General features: G+C 36.9%; 1 protein-coding gene across 7 annotated transcripts in view; it reads left to right on the top strand.

Moving 5' to 3' along the window:
* Positions 1 to 4,783: 4,783 nt before the first annotated feature.
* The window catches only part of LNPK (lunapark, ER junction formation factor), a 78,234-nt gene continuing 61,449 nt past the window's right edge, over positions 4,784 to 21,568 (top strand). For 3 of the 7 annotated variants that reach the window (XR_988098.2, XM_011743902.2, XM_011743896.2), the window contains exons 1-4: positions 5,187 to 5,320; positions 11,495 to 11,583; positions 13,924 to 13,965; positions 14,724 to 14,911. Coding sequence is in view for 6 of the 7 variants with exons in the window: in XM_011743902.2 (XP_011742204.2) it covers positions 11,557 to 11,583; positions 13,924 to 13,965; positions 14,724 to 14,911 (257 nt within the window). In the remaining variant the exon portion in view is untranslated. Of the gene's footprint in view, positions 4,969 to 5,169; positions 5,321 to 7,165; positions 7,221 to 7,843; positions 8,248 to 11,494; positions 11,589 to 13,923; positions 13,966 to 14,723; positions 14,912 to 21,568 lie in introns of those variants that run through there. The other 4 variants (XM_011743899.3, XM_011743898.3, XM_011743904.3 and 1 more) reach the window with 4 other exon arrangements.

Here is a 21,568-nt window from a genome sequence, read left to right as displayed (position 1 = left end):
TGTGTTTACACAAACTTTCACAGCAGCATTGCTTATAATAGCCTAAAGCTAGAAGTAGCCTATATGTCCATCAGCAGTAGAATAAATTATGATACACCAGTGCAATATAGTAACCTACAGCAATGAAAATGAATAAACTACAGCCATATCAACATGGGAAATCTTAAAGACATAGATTGATCAAAAAAGTTCATGTAAATGAAAAACTTACTCTGTGATTCCATTTACATAGAGATAAAAAATAATATTGCTTAAGGATGAGTAATTATGTAGTAAAACTAGAAAGAAAAACAAGAAAGTAAATATGGTAATAATCACGATGTGGCCATCTCTAGGCACTTGAAGGTTGTAAGGGAAGGAGCACATTGGGTCCTTTTGGAGTGTTGAATGTTCTACTTTGGCCCATATGGGTTAACATGAGTGTTTGTGTTATTGTGCTAAATAGTATACTTTAGTTTTAGAAACTTTTCTGTATGCTTGCCATCACCAACAAATCATTCTAATCATTTTTTTCTTCATACGTTCTGATTCTTCCTCTATTCAAAAACATCTACAGTGTCTCACAGAGACTTGTAATTGCTACAGCAAGACTACAAGGAGAACAAATAATTAAAGGGATTCAGAATAAGCTACCATGGCATGAAAGTTATTTTGAGCTGAAGGCACTTGAGTTCCCGAAATCCCTTATATGCCTAAAAGCAAAGTCTCCCCAAATAACTCAATTGTTATAAATCCCCTCCTGGGGAGCAACTCTTAATATTTTCTTCTCAGAGAGGAGACATCTGCACTACACCCAGACATTGCTACAAAACTATATCTTCCATCTATTCTCCTAAAAGTCCGTTTGTCTTTCCAAGAAGTGTTTTGTTTTCTCTCAATGCTTTGTCTCTCCCTCACTTCCTTTGAAGAAGTCATTTACTCTCCTAGAAAGGCCTCTCTGCCCTTCTTCGTCCCCTATTAAGATGATATATAAGCTCCAAATTCTAACCATCTAGGGTCACAGTTATTTGTGAATTTCTCTTTCTTTCTTGCTTGCTCTGTGTGTGTTTACATATGTAATTAAATGCTTTTTTTTTCTCTTGCTATCTTTGTTGTTTTAATTTGTAGGCCCCCAAAGAGGAAACATAAGAGAGCAGAGGAAAAGTTTTTCCTCCCTGACACAGCTCAGTCTTTAAAAACACTTCGAAAGTCCGTTCTCAGGAACAAAAAAGCCTTGTCAAGACTGAAACATAGCATTTGACCCAATTCCTCTCCCAACTCTGGCCACAGAGATTGGCTGAAAAACACCTAAACCAAGAGCAGAAAGACAGGGTGCTGGAAATAACATTGAAAAAGATTTGGGGGCCAGGAGGGAACAATGGGCCTTGATAGGAAAGGTGGAAAAAGAGAATATCTAAGTGGGCTGAGTCCCATTTCAGTGGACAGGGCAGGAGGCCTATTAGCTGTTATTATTACAGCTTGTGAGGGCTGCCTGCTGTCTAAATATGCATCACCCAGCAAGAGACATCCACTTTCTTCTGGGCTGCCCAGTGGGAAGCTCAGAACACCTCTGTCAAAGATGAAGGGTGAGGTTTTGGACCACTTGACATGGTACCATATTCCTTTTTCCATTCCTCACAACCCTTCTATCCCTAGAGATTTAATCTGCAGGGCCCGAGAATCTATATTTCAATAAGCACTGGGTGACTCTTATGCAGGTAGCCTCTGGCACTGGCATACCACTTCCCAGAGAAACTCAGCAATAAGAAGAATCTCCAGTGGCATTTGTTAAAAATTCACATTTCCAGGCCCCCTATACCAGACAAGTGAAATCAGAACCTCTAGGGGATGGGCCTGAGAATTTGAGTTTTTGATAAGGGACCCTGGTGACTCTCAGAGAAGTCTGGGAAACTGCTCTAGAGACTCACTTTTAAAATTCTGTTCTCAATATATTTATTTTTATTTATTTATTTATTTTTGAGACTGAGTTTTGCTCTTGTTGCCCAGGCTGGAGTGCAATGGTGCCATCTCGGCTCACTGCAACCCTCTGCCTCCTGGGTTCAAGTGCTTCTAAATATGTTTAAAAACAAAACATCTTATTTACAATAAAGATATCTGTATTTTGAAAAAATAAGTACCCTGCAGAAAATAACAAATTGCCAACGATAATATATATATTTTTTCTCCAGCCCAGTGCTGCAGACCTAAAGATCCAATGTTTACATCTTCCCTGGAAGTCACAAAAATATGTTAAACGCAACGCGTTCAAATTGAAATTACCCTCTTCCCCCAAACCTGGCTCTCTTCCAGTGTCCTCCATATCTCAATGATGGCATTATTATCCACCCACTGGGTCTGCTAGAAATTCTGAGTCATCTGACTCCTCCCTCTCCCTCAGTCCCCATCCCATCCCATGATATTTGAATCCATCACGAAGACCTCCCACTTTACTTCCTATTGTTCCATTTCCCCGACTTCTGTCCATCTCCTTGTTCCTACCCCAATCCACTTGGATGCCTACCAACACTAACACCACTCATAGATTTAATTAATCCAGTGTTGACTCTGCTTGTGTTCCCACACTGCAGCTGGAATGACCTTTTCAAAACACAGATCTGATCATGTCAAATACCCTCCCCCTCTCTTTTTAAGATTACAGTTCTTAATATGGCCAATAAGACTCTGCTTGGTCTGGTCTCCAGCTTCAAACTGGTGCACTTTCTCCCTGCAACCTACGCTCTAGCCACAATAGCCTCCTTTCAGTCCCTCAGGCTTGCAGTGTTCCCTCCTGACAAAAAGGCTTTACACATGATATTCCCTCTGTGTCCCACTCTCCCTTTTTCAGTTTCTCATCTTTCATGCTAGTGTGACTTCCTCAAAGAAGCCTTACCTAACCTCTCTGACCAGACCAATGAATGCCACTTATGTAAGTTCTCATAGCACCTAGATAAATTCAACCTATTTGTTAAACTAGACCATTTAAAACTCCATTGGTTAGAGCAATTTGTTTCCTTTCTCCAAGTATTCTCTGCTGTTCTTCTCTGTTGTTCTTTGGATTTCACTTCTTTAAACCGTATCCCAGAACAATTTCAGGGTTAGCAGGGGGTAACTCTTGACATTTGGACTCTGCTAAAGCAGCATCTTCACTGGCTTTCCCACATCCTCTCCGGCTGCTGTTTTCTTATCATTTTCCAATACTGTGAACATTAGCCTCTATCACAGCACTTATATAGTCTTAGTCTGCATTGTATTTTTTTTTTTTTTAAGGTTTCTCTCACTAGTGTCAGCTGCTTTAGGACAAATGGTTTATTTATCTCTGTATCCTCAGCACTTAACATGGGGCCTTGTCAATAAATATTTGGAACCACGCTGTAGCCTGAAGTCCAGCTACAATAGCGTGTATGTTGATTTCTCTGCTTGTAATGTCTTTCCCTCACTTTATTCGCTTGATGAACTCTTCTATAAAGGATATAAAGGAGGCAATGGTTTAGTGTTACCTTCAACAGTGTACATAATCTTTCTACATTTGTTTCCTCATTTGAAAAATGATACTATACTTAAAAGGTTGTTGGGAGGATTAAAAGAGTTAATGGTTAAATACTTATCTCCATTCTTTTGCCAGGTCAGATCTCTACTCTTGGTAGAGCAATTGCCTAGGGAATTTTATCTCAGGATTAGGTGTTTGGAATCTCGTGCATCCAACCGGCTCTTCCCTGTCCCCTCGCTACCTTTTTTTTTTTTTTTTAGAGGTGGGGTATCGCTTGGTAGCCCAGGCTGGAGTACAGACATTGATGGCTCAGTTGAAACCAGAGGACACATTATTGGCAAGTGGAAAGCCATTCTTCCCAGTCTTCTTAGGAAAGGAAATCTTTCTGAGGTGAGATGTATTTGTAAAACTGCACAGGATTTTAATACTTTGCAACAGCAAAGATTGAAAAACAAAATGGCTAAATTTCCATATCAAAACAGGTGAAATGTTTCTGTTCATTTTCTTCTACATTTGGAAAGTGCCTGATCCACAGTAACACACTAAGCTGTAGTTCCCTTCCCCTCAGCCTTTCAAGTGTACAGAACTGTAACTAAATATTTAGGCAATTAGGGCAAGCAAATTCCACAGTGAATTACGTGGTAGCCTCTAGTATAAATTTTCTTACCAACCAGACAATGTTCAGCTTCTTCTCTTGACAACCTGTTTGCATTGTCAAAGTTTAAATGTAACATATTAAAATTATTATACTCTTTAAAAATCATCGAAACTTTTTTTGTGTATGTAAATACAAAAAAATCATGAAAAATGTTTGCACATGGGGTAAAGCACATAAATGGGGTAAAGCATGATAAAAACCTTCGCTGAAGTTTCCCTGCTCACACATTACTGTGTGCACGTCTAGTATTTTTCTCATTCGGGTATCATGTTATTTGTCTTTTCCAGTTGAGAAGGAAACTTAATACCGTTTAGGCAGCGTTTCAAATCCGAGTCAAATACAGCCTGGGTGGTTTTTTGTGGGTCCACTTATCAGGACCTGTCAAGAGTGTTCTTGGGGTTAAGAGTTCTAAGATAGAAAACTCAGCTTATGCTGTTACCCGCAGGTTTTAAAGCAACATGATATGGCGTTTGAAGCTTACCTCACACCGGTGAGGTAAGCATCCAGTCATCAAATGACCCTTTTTGACGTCCATGACTGACAGGGACTCAAGCACTCCTGGGGGCCAGGCTGACTTTTCTCCACTGGCTTGGTTGGGAACTGGCTTCTTCGGAGCTGTGTACTCTTAACTTGCTCTGCTGCCGGCTGGCTGACAGCTGATGGGGGACTCCTCAGGACGGACTCCCTTCCAGATGCACCCATCTCCATCCTCAACTTCCCAACCTTTGTCCTCCCCACTCTTCGCTCGCGCGGCGGTCTGAGACCACCAGGACCAGTTTCAGTGGGTTTCCTTCTCCAGCGAGACGGCAGAACAGGCTTTAAAAGGAAAGCAGGCAGCGGAAGAGTAAGAAATAACTATATTCTAAGAGTAATAATAAATTGCAGTACATGACTGCCACACGACAACGGGCAGCCTACGCTGGCTGCGGAGGCCACAGACACAAGCTCCTAACCTCCCGCCCGACCCGCCCCAACAACTGCCAGCCCCGGGTAGGGTCACGTGACAGGGGAGTGGCGCGCGCCGGCCGCGGCGCCAATTGGCGAGCGGCGGGAGCGCGGGGTTTGATGGGAAGGAGTTGGCTGGGCCTGTCTCTCTGTCAGTGGCGGCCGCTGCTTGTTCTGGAGGCAGGCTGCGCGGTGGCGGCCGAGACTGGCGGGGGTGGACGCCCGGGCCGGGCTGCGCCCGCTTCTTGCAGGTAAAACGCTCAAGGCGAGGGCAGTTGGGGGGGCTCTGCAGTGGGGAGGCATGCTGAGCTGTGCCCCTGGGAAATAAGCTGCGGGTTCCCCGCTTGCCTCTCCTTGGTGCCCCCGCCTCCTGCCAAGTGGCCTAGAGCTCTGCGGCGGCTGCTGGTCAGGCTGCGCGATGGTGCGCGCTGACCCAGGCTCGCCGCCTTGTTCCCTGGATTTCCCAGCACACTGGCAGTGGTGGTGCTGGAGTCTCGAAAGCCTTTTTTTCCACTCTAGGGCTGGTAGTTTCTCCAGCTTGATTCTGGGAGATTCCAGGTAGTGACTGGCTTGAGCCCCAGCTCTTTGGCCCACCTGTGTCGAGCTTACCTCGACACAGGTGGGGCAAAGAGGTCAGAAGGTCCCAAACTAGCATTTCCTACGCTCAGCTATCCGCTTTGAGCGTTCTGTCCGCGTCTTCTTTTTCTGAGTTGTGTGGAGGCTCCAAGAGTTGGAAAGACCAGAAGGGACTGAAAACTGTCAGTGTCATGCTGCCGGGCTCTAGCGTGTGGGCGTGGAGTACGTGCTACTTAGAGAAGAGGCTCTCCAACCATTGTCCTTATTCCAGGGATGGTGGGCTGTGGGGCGGACGGGAAGGGCGAAGATGCATAGTATCAGAGGCGTGGCAGGAGGAGAAAAACAAATCTAAATTCCATCGGTTCATAGTTGCGGATTGAGAAAGAGTTGGAATTGGTCAACTCAGCTTTGCTGATGGTGCTCTCACAGTGCTAAGCAAGACCCGTGAGTCACTGAGTTTTCCATGTTCTGCTTTTCCCACTTGGCCTCCAGTGTGTGTTGCTTGGTGTCTACTGTTTTCTTGGGAGTCAGCATTGACAAAATGGACTCTATTCAACAACGGTTTGGTGGGTGTGAGTAAGCTTGGTTTCAGGAATATGTTCAAACTGGCAGGGAATGCTAATCTCTTTTCCTCAGCAGCCCCCAGAAGACCAAGTTGACTTTTAACACATTTTCTTAAACAGGAGTGGTGCGTTTAAAATTAAATTTTAAGGTTTTCTGTTATCTATTGAGATCAGCTCAGTAATGCTGTTAATAAACCTATATAGTGTTTATATAACATATAAACAAGAAAATACAAGAAAAGGAGGAGTTATATGGCTATTAAAAAGATATGATTTCATATAGAAATATTTATAATCAAATAGTAATTTTTTGGTGGTATTTAGTTCAGATGAAAATTGACTTACAATGAAAGCAAGCACTTAATCATTATATATTAAGAGGGTTTAATATATAATAGAGATGTACTTCTTTTCATTAATTTTTTTTTGAGGAGCAATAAATGTGGCTTGGGCTATTTCAGAATTGTCTTTTCAGTTAGAACATTTGAAAGTTAGAGTTCTAGAACAAATCACCTTTACTCTTCAATTGTATAGTACAGTATGTTATGGAGGTACTGTTGATGGTGATTAAATAGCTTATATTTAACTATGGAATTTGATAAACTTAAAACTTCCTTTGCTGTTTTCTTCAAAGGCCTACAAGATTATTTAATGGCAGAGTCTACAGAATTTTTTGCTCTATTTCTTATACTAGAGAAAATGAAAGCAATCTATTTTAGTAAAAATACAAACTGTGATATAATTTTCCAATTTTAGAATTATGAAATAAGTGCTTTCTTTATAAGAAGTTGGAAAGAAATGTGTTCCATATAAATACTAGGTGTGTTTTCTGGTAATAATAATGGCTACAATTGATTAAGCAGTTACTATGTGTTGTACACTGTGCCAAATGATACATAATTTCATTTAATTTATACAACAATTCTGTGAAGTGTAGATATTTTTACTATTTTGCAGATGCAATAACTGAGGCTTGGAGAGTTTAAGTAATCTGCCCAAGACTGCATAGCTAGTAAGTGATTGAGCCATATTTTGAATCTAGATCTATTTTATTACATTATTTTAATGTGTCTTGGAGTGAGGTGAAAATTTAAGAAAAACATTTCCCAAGATTTAAAATTCTGACACCCAAACCTGAGTGTTAATAGCCATTAGTAGAAAACATTCAAATAAGGTGGTCGACATTATTGTTCATTGAAAAACACATTTAGGTCGGATGGGGTTGCTCACGCCTGTAATCTCAGCACTTTGCGAGGCCAAGGCAGGCAGATCACTTGAGGTTATGAGTTCGAGACCAGCCAGGGCAACATGGTGAAACGCTGTCTCTACTAAAAACACAAAAATTAGCCGGGAGTGTTGGCATACACCTGTAATCCCAGCTACATGGGAGGCTGAGGCAGGAGAATCACTTGAACCCAGGTGGCAGTGGTTGCAGTGAGCTGAGATTATGCCACTGCACTCCAGCCTGGGCAACAGACAGAGTGAGACTCAGTCTCAACAAAAAGAAAAACACACTTAGATGCATCCATCTCTTAAGGTCATGACAGGTCCTGTTGTGGTATCAGACCAGAGTGGAAAGAAACGCTCTGTACATGTTCATGGGAGAGTTCTTGGAGAAAAGTCACTTGAGGTTGAACCATCTGTCCAATCCAGGACAAGTGAACTGATTTATGCCTCAGAAGGAAATGCAAGGGTTATTCGGTTCCCATATATTTTCCATGTATTTGAAAGAAAGGAGAGATGGATTAGAAAATAGCAACAACCACAGCAGTAAAAACAGTTTGTATTGAGCAATCACTGTGTGCCAAGCACTGTTGTAAATAGTTTAGAATACATTATGTCATTTAAGTCTTTCAACATTTAAGAGGGTCCTTAACTATCCTTCTTTTACTGATGAGGAAATTGAGTAGCAGATAGGTTAAGTAACTGATATGTCCAAAATTGCACAGTAAGTGGTGGGCCACAGGACTTGGAGTTAAGATACTTGCGTGGAAAGGAGAGAACCAGTGGTTGAATACAGAAGAGGTCTGAAATTAAAGGTATGGAGCAATATTTGATTTAATTGTTTACTTTTGTTATGTTTTCAGGTCTGTTAGAAAGTACCACTTATTACATGTGCATTACAGTAAATCAGTTCTTTTAATATTGGAATTTGATAGAAAAATTGCTAGTGCAGGTTGACCGTTTCTTTGATTATGAACCTGAAAGCCTGGATATGGCATTTAATGACTGTCACTCTAATATTGTTTTAGACTACAAATTTAACAGCATAATCCCTTGCTTCTGGGGTCTTAGAGGCTAAGATGTAGATTGTTTCATTAATACCAAAACAATTCTTTAAGCAAATAATTGTCAAAATTGGTATAGTGATATTATGCATGTATTTCATATTGTACTTACTTTAAAATTGATATGCAGTAAACAAGTAAAGGCTGTGCTTGCAGACTTCTAGTACCAGTTCTGTCCCTAGCTGGAGCTACATGATTTTGCAAATCATTTAACTTCTCTTTAATGCAGATTTAAACACTCAAATGTAATCAAATAAAGGAATTGGGTTACACGATACATTGTACTAATACTGTTTCGTGTGCTTATTAGACACTTTTCAAATCAATAGATTTGTTTACCAACTATTTGATAATGTCAGAGGTGCTTTCATATATTTTACATATAAATATTCCAATCTAATCTATACAAAGCAGACTTTATTTCTGATTTTGTGTTATTGGTAATAGCTGGGTGCTTAAAAAATCAAAACTAAAATACTATGTTTGGCTCTGCTGCTTACTGTCTTTGGGATATTACTTAGCACACTACTTCACTTCTCTTAGATTTCTCATTTTTAAAATGGAGGGATAGTAGTATCTAAATGCTAAAATTAATATAAAGCATTTGGGCTGGGCGTGGTGGCTCACGCCTATAATCCCCAGCACTTTGAGAGACCAAGGTGGGCAGATCACTTGAGGCCAGGAGTTGGAGACCAACCTGGCCAACAAGGTGAAATCCCTGTCTCTACCAAAAAAAAAAAAAAAATTAGCTGGTTGTGGTGGCGCGTGCCTGTAGTCCCAGCTACGCCTTTGGAGACTGAGGTGGGAGAATTGCTTTAACCCTGGAGATGGAGGTTGTAGTGAGCCAAGATCTCACCACTGCACTCCAGCCTGGGTGTCAGTGAGACTCTGTCTCAAAAAAAAAATGTATACACACACACACACACACACACACACACACAGCATTTGTTTTAGGGCCGCTAGAAATTAAGTACTTACTAAGTGTTTAACTGATACTGTTATTTGATATTGTTGTTGTCATTAGTTTCAAATATTAAAAATTCTGATCATAGTCTCAGTGTGTGATGGTTACAAACTTGACACTGAAGGATGTAATTCTACTTCAAAATATGTAGGTTGGTTGTGTACAGAACACTACTAGACACCATACACTAGTTCCAGAATAGTGGAATGATGTGTATTTTGAGAATAACAAGTGATTCATATGAATCTACTCCCTCCACCCACCTTTTTGGTAATTATTTTTAGCATCTCAAGAGGGTTTTTAGATTTACTTACTGTCATGATTCAGATAGAAATTTATAGTTTAATTCATGAAAGTTCCTGGATTTTCTACAACCACATTTTAGAAAATACTAAATGATTAATAACATTTAGCTTGCAACTTAAATATGACTTGAAACATTCATTATAGTTATAAACTTTAGAGTTTTTCAGGACAGATTATAGGTGTTTCTGTCCTTAAAAATTACTTTGTGAGTAAAAGTATTTTACGGTTAAGCTCTTTGTTACTTTTCTAAGAAACTCCAAGATAGCTATGCCTTATGCTAGTTATGGTATATAAATAATTTTGCGGAGTGAGTGTTCTTACTTGATACTGGTATTATTTTGTGTTTACATTTACAGTTAAAAAATGTGAGAAATACGACATAGGTAACCTTTTTGGGGGTGGAAAAGAAGTAGTTTTATACATTGGCAAGTATCTAACTGTAACCTGGTTAAAATATGTCAGTTTGAAATTATACTTTTAACTATTCAACTTAAAAGAATAAAAATTTACATAATCGTTGTCCAGTAAGTTGATTTAGAATATAATATTGTTGAGTCTGTTATAAAACATTTGAGAGTCATAGAAAAACAACTAAAAGAAGTGATTATAGAGCTAGCTGAATTGAAGGTCAACTAGCTTCAGGGACTTGTACACAATGTTAGGGAGAAATGTTTATTTGGGCATTGAACAGTAGTGTTTAGTAATAGAGGCTAGAAATCTGAAGATAAAGGGACTCTAGGCCATATTTCTTCTGAGCTATTGGACAAATCACTAAACCTCTTTTCACTTAGTTTTCTTATCAGTGAGATGGTAATACTAAAGACTATCCTATGAGAAAGTGGTGGTATTATTAACTGTAATTTAGAGAAAAGAAAATTAAGGCTCAGAATCATTAAGTGATTTGCTAAAGGTCACAGATAGCCTTGTAATCCTTATTTTCTTATTAATAACTTGGTTGCGGCTTTCTCTTATTACTTGTAAGGTTATATTCTAAACATTGTAAAACACTCCTACTCCAGATAACTAGTTTAGTTGGGAGACAGCTGGATGGTAGAAATGATTTTATTTAAGTATATAGTATGAAAGTAGTATGGTAAAACTTTGTTCCCAGAACAACATAGAGAACATATTTTAAAGAATAGAAAATAGCAAAGTGGTAAGAATATACATTTCTAAACTTCATTGTCATTTGAAAAGCTTTTCAAACTTTATTTTCACTTTTAAATCTGTTCTGGTTTTGAAGAATGGATTTTTAAAAGGTGGACTTGGCAGTGTGCGATGACTCACGCCTGTAATCCCAGCACTTTGGGAGGCCGAGGTGGGCAGATCACTTGAGGCCAGGAGTTCAAGACCAGCCTGGCCAACATAGCAAAACTCTGTCTCTATCAAGAATATAAAATTAGCCAGGTGTAGTGGTGCACACCTGTAGTCCCAGCTACTCAGGAGGCTGAGGCACAAGAATCGCTTAACCTGGGAGGCGGAAGTTGCAATGAGGTGAGATCTCGCCTCTGCACTCGAGCGTGGGCAACACAGAGAGACTCCATCTCAAAAAATAATAATAATAAAAAAAGATAGACTCTATCCCAATAACTGTCTGATATCAAATTCCATATATGTGGAGTCCAAAGAAATTAATATTTCATAACATTTTTTAGGCAGTATTGCAACATCTATAGTGGGTATGCTGTGTATTTAACTTAACATTTTAAATATTTGCTTTATTTCTAGCTGTGAATTCCTTTGGACAATTGATGATATTTATCATTGTGCCCAGTTTCTACAAATAAAAGATGGGTGGATTATTTTCTCGATGGAGGGTAAGGTACTTTTCTTTACAGCTAGTTCTTGAGTCTAATATAAAAGTGTCACATAAAGCTATTTGTGAAAGTCTCCTTTCATTATAGCCCTGAATAGTAGTTTGCTGTTTTCCTTAACTTTTTTTCTTCTCTTTTGAATTACTTTTCTATTTTTTATTTTGATACTTCCACTTGTTCTGTAGGTGTCCAATGCCTCTGTGTAACAGAATTATTTCATTTGGATGTATGAATTATTTTTATTTCTGTATTTCTGTATTTGTGTGCAAATGGCTATCTTGTTTTCTTATACTTCCTAAATTTCAAGCTTATTTGAAAGGTAGTTGAAAATAAGTACTCTAGGCCGGGTGCGGTGGCTCACGCCTGTAATCCCAACACTTTGGGAGGCCGAGGTGGGCAGATCATGAGTTCAGGAGTTTGAGACCAGCCTGGCCAACATGGTGAAACCCTGTCTCCACTAAAAATGCAAAAATTAGCTCAGCGTAGTGGTGTGAACCTATAATCTTAGCTACTCGGGAGGCTGAGGCAGGAGAATGAACCCAGGAGGCAGAGGTTGCAGTGAATCGAGATCGTGCCACTGCACTCCAGCCTGGGTGACAGAGCAAGACTCTGTCTCAAAAAAAAGAAAAAAAGTATTCTATACAATATTTGTTTCTTACACACTGTATCTTTTTACTTGAAGCTTATCATAAATATTGACTAAAGTCACACTGCATGTGCTTTTAGAATTTATAGGTTAAACAAAATTAGAAATTCAGTTTGATTTTATTGGATAAGCTTTTAGAGGAAGTATCTCAAAGTTACAGCTCGAAAATATGAATTGTATAAATTATATAACCCCGTCTCTACTAAAAATACAGAAATTAGCTGGGCGTGGTTGTGGGTGCCTGTAATCCCAGCTACTCGGGAGGCTGAGGCAGGATCGCTTGAACCCAGAAGATGAAGGTTGCAGTGAGCCGAGATTTTGCCACTGCACTCCAGCCTGGGCGACAGAGCTAGACTCTGTCTCAAATAAAAGAAAAAAAAATTATATAAATGCTTTTTTCAAATGTAAGAGGAGATAAGGTAGTCTAGGATAAACTACTTATTGTTTTTTTCTCCTTACTACCATAATAATAGAGTCTAACTATACTTGGTACATAACTTAGGTTTTGGGCTGTTGCTGGAACAGCCTTGTTTTGGATCAGCATTATATTGACCCTGTTATGACCTTTTAATAATCTGCCCAAGGATCAAATTTATCTCTTCTTGCTTTGTCTTTCATATTAGGTTGAACCATATGAAATTGCCAGTATTCAACTGCTTGGGCTTAGCAAAATGTCAATTTCATATGGTTAACTCTAATATTAACAACTCTATGGGAACTACAATGACCTGATATTCATTACCCTCTTGGATTGTTGAGTATGTAATTGGTAAATATTTTTTCAAGTGTTTTATGAGTGATTTTGGCTGATTTTTATTCTAGATGTATAAAAAATACCTTTGGCAAACAAGCTTTGCTATAATGAAGTATTCTTAGATGTCCTTTTAAAATCTGATCTTCAAAAAGTACTTTAGGAATTTAGAATGAAGATAGCCTGTTGATTTTGACCTCCAGAGTCTTAAGTGAACTTTTAGCAATAGCCAATCAGACTATTTTTAGTCTGTAAATTTTTTTAATGTGTTAATTCTTTTGAGTAATCATTCCTAAGAAATTTTTTTGGAGGAAAATGTGCGGTATTTTAATTTTTTAATTTAATTTAAAAATTTTTTTGAGATGCAGTCTTTCTCTGTCACCCAGGCTAGAGTGCAGTGGTGCGATCTCAGCTCACTGCAATGTCTGGCTCCCGGGTTCAAGCAAATCTCGTGCCTGAGCCTCCTGAGTAGCTGGGATTACAAGCGCATGCCACCACGCCCAGCTAATTTTTGGATTTTTAGTAGAGATGGCGTTTCACCATGTTGACCAGGTTGGTCTCAAACTCCTGACCCTAAGTGATCCGCTCACCTTGGCCTCCCAAAGTGCAGGCGCGAGCCACCGTACCTGGCCAAAATTTGTTTCTTTCTATAACAGTGTGTTTTATTGAGGTTAAGAATGGTAAAAATTGAGCCATCAGAATTCAAAGTCTTTCTAGGATTAAAAAAAGTTAAGTAGGGAAATGCTTATTTCTTTACTCTTACGTAGTTCTGTTTGCAATTATAATTTTTATTTAAGTAAATCTTAGTTATAAACAAGAATACATATTTGCCTGATAACATTTGAGAAAATTCAATTTTGAAATAAATGTTCTTTAATGATTATATCAAAACGTAAAAGTTTGTGATACGTTTTAATGCTGTCTCTTGTTTCTGTTTCTGTAACAGACAAAACCTTCAACTGTAGAAGTTCTAGAAAGTATAGATAAGGTATGTTCTTTGGCTGTAAGGTATTTTAATTCATTTTAGGTATTAAATAAATATTATTGTAGTATATATTATTTTGGAGACCAAATCTGGTATGGGAATTGAGAAATGATATAGAGTGAGTCTGAGAACTTTAATGTTATGTGACCTCAAAAAAATCTAAAGTCTATCAGTGACTTAAGAAGTCTGTTTCAAGTAATAGAGCCAGTTAGAATGAAATTAGATCTGTAGTGTGGTGTAAATAAATGTTACAGGTAGGACAAAATAGATGAGATACTGTATAATAGTTTTTATCAGTTTACAAAATTTTCACAGCTTTTTATATAGTATAAAAAATGATTTTCTGGGAATATGGAGAGTGATAAATAGATGGGTTACGGTTTTAATTTTTATTAATTCTTTTTCTTATTGCCAGATTTTTAAAATGCCTTTTATAGGAGGAATTATTACTTATTTGACTCAACAAATATTATTGCTGATGCCAGTTTCATTCCCTGAATCTTTGCCAATTTGATAGTTTAAAAATAGTAATTAATTTTGCATTGTAAAATTGCTTTGTTAGAATAAGCATTATAAATTTTTAACCTCAGTTTTAGTTTTCTTTTCCATATTATGTTCTGTTTTAAATGGTTAGGGTATTATGCTTTATTGAACTTTAAATAAGAGTTTTTTCTTAAATATCTTTCCTGTTAACATTTTTTAACATTTTAATTTCTTTATGAAGTTTGAAATTTACTAACGGAATAATTTTCTCTTAACAGGAAATTCAAGCATTGGAAGAATTTAGGGAAAAAAATCAGAGATTACAAAAATTATGGGTTGGAAGATTAATTCTGTATTCCTCAGTTCTCTATCTGTTTACATGCTTAATTGTATATTTGTGGTATCTTCCTGATGAATTTACAGCAAGACTTGCCATGACACTCCCATTTTTTGCTTTTCCATTGATGTAAGTAAATTATTCTTTTTGTTGATCTTTTCCTTTTCTGACTAGAGAGTCTTAATGTATATCTAGTATATATATTCAGTCTCTTTATTATTAAATGGTAATATCTGATTGAGTTTGAATTTCTTTCACAATTTGAAAAGATTTTTTAAAAATAGTAGAACAATTGTTTTAAACCTTCATTTGTAATCCAATATACCTGAGGAGTATTACCTAGTAATATGAGTAATAATTGCTCTATATGGCAATGTTTTATGATTTTCTAGTAGATGACCATGCTCCCCTAGGGGCATTGGGTGTGGAGTAGGGGGTAATGGCAAGTGGGGCAGGGTTTGTAAAACCAAAAGAATAACTGCTCAAATTATTCTGAATGTATTCCATTCACCCCAACTCTCTTTCCTTCTTTTTACTGCTGTATAGTCACTGCTATAAAGCAATTGACCCTTATTTTATAAATATTTTATAATACAGCACTGTATAGGAGGTATATCATGACTGAGAATTTTGGGAGACAATTTGATAAAAAGTTTGTTTATTCAGTCAACAAGTATTTATGGGTACCAATTGTTTAGACATTGGATTATAATGGTGTATGGTACATAAAAATACAAAACTCTCTGACTGTATATCTTAGACTGCAAACATTAAGTAATGAGTATGATGAATGTTATAAAAGAGAAGTGTAAAATGCTATGGGAGCATTTAATAGGGGCATTGCCTCAGTCTGGGTACTACTATAAAAAATGTGTTTGTTTAGTCTTTAGTGCAGGGCATATTTTCAAATTGGAACTCCTGAAGCTTGTAAAATTATAAGTTTGTATGTAGCTACAAGAGCTGAAATTGAGTGCTTTCATAATATTGCAAAATAATTGTCTCTGCTAATTTCTTTGTTTTCACGTTTTGAAATCTTTTGGAATGCTTTTATCCCAGTAGTAGTGGATTTTATAATTGTGAGCCCCTTTTCCTTGTTTCCCTTATACTTTTTTCATAAGAGGAGAGAAAAGCAATTTATAAAGTAGAATGAGATGTTTAGTTGATTTAAGTACTTTTAAACACTCAGAAATGCACTTTACATCTATTTCCATATAAAGATTAATTTTTTTGATCATAAAAGACTTGTATCTAGTTGTAACGGAATGTCTGATAGGGAACTCTACTGTGTTAATTATAATGGCTATCCAAAAACTATGATTTAGATTTGCTATTATGATTCATAAAAGTTTTTTGGGGGGCAAATAAATTATATACTAATTGTTCTTTAGAAGCAGGAAAACTTTATTTCTTTAAAAAATGTAATTTCTTCAATTCAATCTTTCTGATATTTTGGGTATGAAGCTTTCTAATCCTTACTGTGTCACTCTGATTTTTCTGCATCACCTGCATCTAGTATATCTTGGCTTGTTTAGCTTCATAGCCATTTTTCACTTTGTCTCATTGATATTTGTGACCTCGTTCTCAACTGTAGTAGCTTCTATTTTAGTGAGCTTTTCACTTTTTGAAGCAAAGACTGGTTATCCAACAAAGAATAACATTGTCCTTCTGATCGATGACAATCAAAAAAGCATGAAATAAAGCACAATTTGAAAGTGGATGTGGTAAAAAGAAAGAAGACTTAATGCAGGACATTTTCTTATGTGTGTAACGTGAATTGTTGCCTTTTGTGTGCAATGTGAGCTTATCCCTGGACTTTTTTCTTTGGGAAACAGTGTCTTAGTTTGTTAGTGTTGCTATAAAGGAATACCTGAGGCTGGGTAGTTTATAAAGAAATGAGGTTTATTTGGCTCATGGTTCTGTAGACTGTGCAAGAAGTATGGCACCAGCATCTGCATCTGGTGAGGGCCTCCGGCTGCTTCACTCCTGGCGGAAGGTAATGGGGGGACAGCATATGCAGAGATCACTTGGTGAGAGAGAAAGCAAGAGATAGGGGAGGTGCCAGTTTCTTTTTAACAACCAGCTCTCTCAGGAACTAATAGAGGGCAAACTCTCACAATGCCCTAGGGAGGACATTCATCTGTTCATGAGATCCGCCCCCGTGACCCAGACACCTCCCATTAGGCCCCACCTCCAACACTGGGGGACAAATTTCAATATGAGGTTTGGAGGATCAAATATCTAAATTATAGCAAACAGTTTTGAGGTCTGGACTCGGATTTACTTAAAGACTTAGAGGCAAAAGGGACAATAAAGTATGTTGTTTTGCTCAACACTGTCTACATTGATTATATAGTTTAGAAATCTACCTGATATCTGTAAAAAGTGACTGCTGTCTACACATTCCCGGTTTCCCAAATGCTTGTACTGGAAAGGTCATGGATCAGGACTGAGCATATATTGTATAACTATTCCAAAATTATTCTTTATGGTAGAATATCAATACTCTATATAACATCCTTTGAAATTTATTATAGTTTTACTTCAGAATGTAATATGGAGGAGTTTAGTATAATTCCACTTGTTGTTTTTCTGCCTTTCAGATTCAATAGTATATTTATCTCCCTCTGATCTTTTCAAGTATTACTGAAACTTAAATCATAATATAAGTGCTGAATTTATTTTGTAGGAGTCATTAAGACTACACACCATATTGAGGGAAGGTTTGAGTTACGTAAAGTTACAATTTTGTATTTCTGCATTATTCTGGCAAATATGCATTACCTTGGGAGTTGGTTCATTTTCTAAGTCAGCAACCATTAAGTTTTGTTTCTGTGTTAACTAATGCTACAAGCAATCTTGTAGACTTTTACTTCTGGATACCTTACTTTTATAAATTTTAACTTTCTAGACATGTCATTCTCTGTAATTTTAGAGACTGATCATCATCATGAGGTATTGACCTTCCCAAAGGAATTAGCCATAATTTTCTTGTTTGGTTTGTTTTTGCCTCTCAAAATGGGGTTGTTAGGGAAGAAATTTAAGCAAGGGAATTGAGGAAGGTGATCATATTCCTATTTCTCTTCTTGTATCTACACTTAAATTGAAAGCCATTTAAGGATAGGGATTTGTTCTTATGTAATTTTCATGCCTCCTGTCTCTCCCCACAAGTAGCACATGTTAGGTATTTCCTCAATCCAGCTAGGTTGACAAACATAATTTGTAACCTTTTGAAGAAAGTTAAATGTTTGTTTCATGATACACTAATAAGAATACAAGTGTATTTTAGCCAGGCGGGGTGGCTCACGCCTATAATCTCAGCACTTTGGGAGGCCAGGGTGGGTGGATCACGAGGTTAGGAGATCGGGACCATCCTGGCTAACACGGTAAAACCCTGTCTCTACTAAAAATACAAAAAATTAGCCCAACATGGTGGTGGGCTCCTTAGTCCCAGCTACTCAGGAGGCTGAGGCAGGAGAATGGCATGAACCTCGGGAGGGAGAGCTTACAGTGAGCCGAGGTCAAGCCACTGCACTCCAACCTGGGCGACAGGCCCAGAAATAACCTCAAAAGGAATTTTTAGATAAGGCTTTTATATATAATAAAGAAGACATTTGTAAGGAAAAATGGTGTTGAGTTATATGCCCCCCCCAAAAAAAAAACAAAAGCAAGAAGTACTCAACTCTTATTTTTTACATCAAAATAAATCATTGTTACTATTTTGCCTAAACATGAAGGTAATTTTTGCTGAAGTCTTTGGTGGTTAAATAAGCTAACAAGGAAGTCGACATAGTTATAAATATTAAGACCTGTATATCAATTCAACTTTAGCTTTTGTTTTTTTTTGTTTTGTTTTGTTTTGAGACAGAGTTTTTACTCTGTTGCCCAGGCTGGAGTGAAATGGCGAAATCTTGACTCACTACATCCTCTGCCTCCCAGGCTCAAGCTCTCGTGCCTCAGCCTCCTAAGTAGTGGGAATTATAGGCATTCACTACATTCCTGTCTAATTTTTGTGTGTTTTTTTGTTTGTTTGTTTTAGTAGAGATGGGGTGTCAACATGTTGACCAGGTTGGTCTTGAACTCTTAGCCTCAAGTGATCTGCCCATCTCGGCCTCACAAAGTGTTGGTATTACAGGCATGAGCCACCATGCTCGACTCATCGTTAGATTTATATATTGCTAAATCTCATCTAAAAACATTTTTATAAATTGGATAGGGCTTATGATACGGTTGTTTGAAAAAGAACACAAGTTTGGCAGAAAGGGCGAAAGAGGTAACAAAATAATGTTGTATAATATGAAGGTTGGTGAAAAACCACCAGGTTTATAGAATGTTAATTCTTTACCCAAAGTAAGGAAGGTTTAGTTATATTGATTGAATTGAGATATTCTGCTATATTTCAACTTTTAGCATTTTTAGTTTGAGTACAGTGAAACACTGAATATTGAGGTTTTAAAATGTTGAAGCTGTCCTCCGTGTGATTCTATTATATTGAAGTTCCAAGTATTTGCTGCTAGGATACATATTTTTTTAGTTCAAGTCATTAGATATTATTGAACAAAAATACATGCTGTAGTAATGTTCCAAGTAGCATTAATTTCATTCAGAAAAGAACAAATGCTTCGATGAATGTGAGTCAAAGAATTTTTATTTCTCAACTGATTGTATATATAAATGTAGTGATTTTCTATACCAATTTTATATTCAACTGCAATAATAGTCTTATTGTTTCTAATAATTTTTTTGGTTGATTCTTTGAGAGTTTCCAAGTATGTAGTCATATAATCTGTAAATAGCAATAATTTTACCACCTCCTTTTGTTTCTTTCATTTGATATTTTTTCTTGTTAGATATTTTTGATTTTTTTTCTCTTGGCTAATTATGTTAGCTTAACAGGACAGTGTTGTAGAGAAAATAGTGGACATACTTGATGTGTTTTTTTGGGAATTCTTCTGATGTTTCACCATTGGGCATTATTCTGACTTTTGGATTGAGACAGATACATTTGATCATGTTAAGGAATTTTCTACCTATTCTTACTGTATTTAGTTTTTTTTTTTTTTTTTAAATCAAGAAAGGTTGTTGAATGTTGTTAAATACAATTCATTATCTATGGAGATTCCATATGACTTTTCATCTTCTCTTGATACGAAGGGATTATATTAAACATTGAATCATTCTTGAATTCCGGAAAAATTTCTGCTTTCAGTATTGTGATCATTTTATAAAAGCATCCAAAAACTTTTCTTTATTTTCATTCTTTATTTGTTGAAATAATAGCACTGTACATGTGTTTGAAACTATGATACTTTCTGACCACTGCTTTAGTTTTATGCCATGGGTCTTGCTAATATAATGATTTATTTTGGTTATTTACAAGATGGGATTTTTTTAGAGGCAGTTATAATCTGTGAGTTATTTATGGATGGCAAATATGTATTTATATTTTTATTTATTGTCTTAGTTACAATTTCTAGTTTTATTGTATTGCTTTCAGAGAATTTTAAATATTTCTGATTTAAATTTATTGAGTTTTTTGGTGGAATGTTATTTGGTCAATTTTTTAAGTGTTTCATGAACATTTGAAGATATATTCTCTTTTTTCAGTTACACAGAGTTTAATATTAGCAATGAGAACTACCTTATGCTGTATAGATCTTCTATATCCTAATAAAAATGTATTTCTACTTTTCCCTGTATTTCTTTTAGTTTTGTTTTATGAATGTTGATGCTTTGCTTTTTGCATGAGTATTTCTGTTATATCTTCATTGTAAACACATCCTTTAAAAGTAATTTTTAATTTCGAAAAAATTATAGGTTTACAGGAAGTTGCAGAAAAAAATGTACAGGCAGGTTGCAAGTACCTCACCTAGCTTACCCCAATGGTAACATCTGTACAGTAGTTTTTCCTTCATCCACAGTTTTGCCCTTTGCAGTTTCAGTTAACTGTGGTCAGTTGCAGTCTGAAAATATTAGTTTTTCAAGAGAGACTACATTCATATAACTTTTATTGCAGTATAGTTATACTTGTTCTATTTTATTATTGGTTATTTTTGTTAATCTCTTACTTTGCCTAATTTATAAATTAAATCCCTATACCTACATGATATGTATGTATAGAAAAAAACTTCGTATATGTTGGGTTTGGTACTGTTCATGGTTTCAGGCATCCACTGGGGATCTTGGAACATATCACTGAGATTAAGGGAGAACTACTGTAGTAAACTTTCACACCCAGGAAATTGACATTGCTTCAATCCACGGAGCCTATTCAGATTTCATCAGTTTTATATGAATTCCTTTGAGTGGGTTTTATATTTCTATGCGATTTTATCGCCTGTAGCTTTGTGTAACCACCCCACAATTCAGATCCAGAACTGTTCCATCACCACAAGTCTCCTTTTTGCTACTCCTTTATAGCCATACATGTCTTCCTCCACTTTCCCCATTCCTAGCCCCTGCCATCCATTAATCTGTTTTCTATCTCCACAAATTTGTTATTTCAAGAATGTTACAAAATGGAATCACATAGTATGTAACCTTTTGAAATTGGCGTTTTTTGCTCAGTATATTCTTGAGATTTATCCAAGTTGTTCAATGTATCAATAGTTCCTTTCTTTCTCTGAGTAGTATTCCTTGGTGTTAATGGACCATGGTTTAACCATTCACCTACTGAACACCATTTGCATTGTTTCCAGTTCTTGCTATTACAAATAAGCCTGCAATGACTATTTTGTACAGGTTTTTATATGAACATAAGTCATTTCTCTGGGGTGTATGCCCAAGGGT

Source organism: Macaca nemestrina, chromosome 11 (assembly GCF_043159975.1).
Source record: "Macaca nemestrina isolate mMacNem1 chromosome 11, mMacNem.hap1, whole genome shotgun sequence".
In the NCBI taxonomy this organism is placed as follows: Eukaryota; Metazoa; Chordata; class Mammalia; order Primates; family Cercopithecidae; genus Macaca; species Macaca nemestrina.
This window is presented reverse-complemented; position numbering and strand designations above follow the sequence as displayed.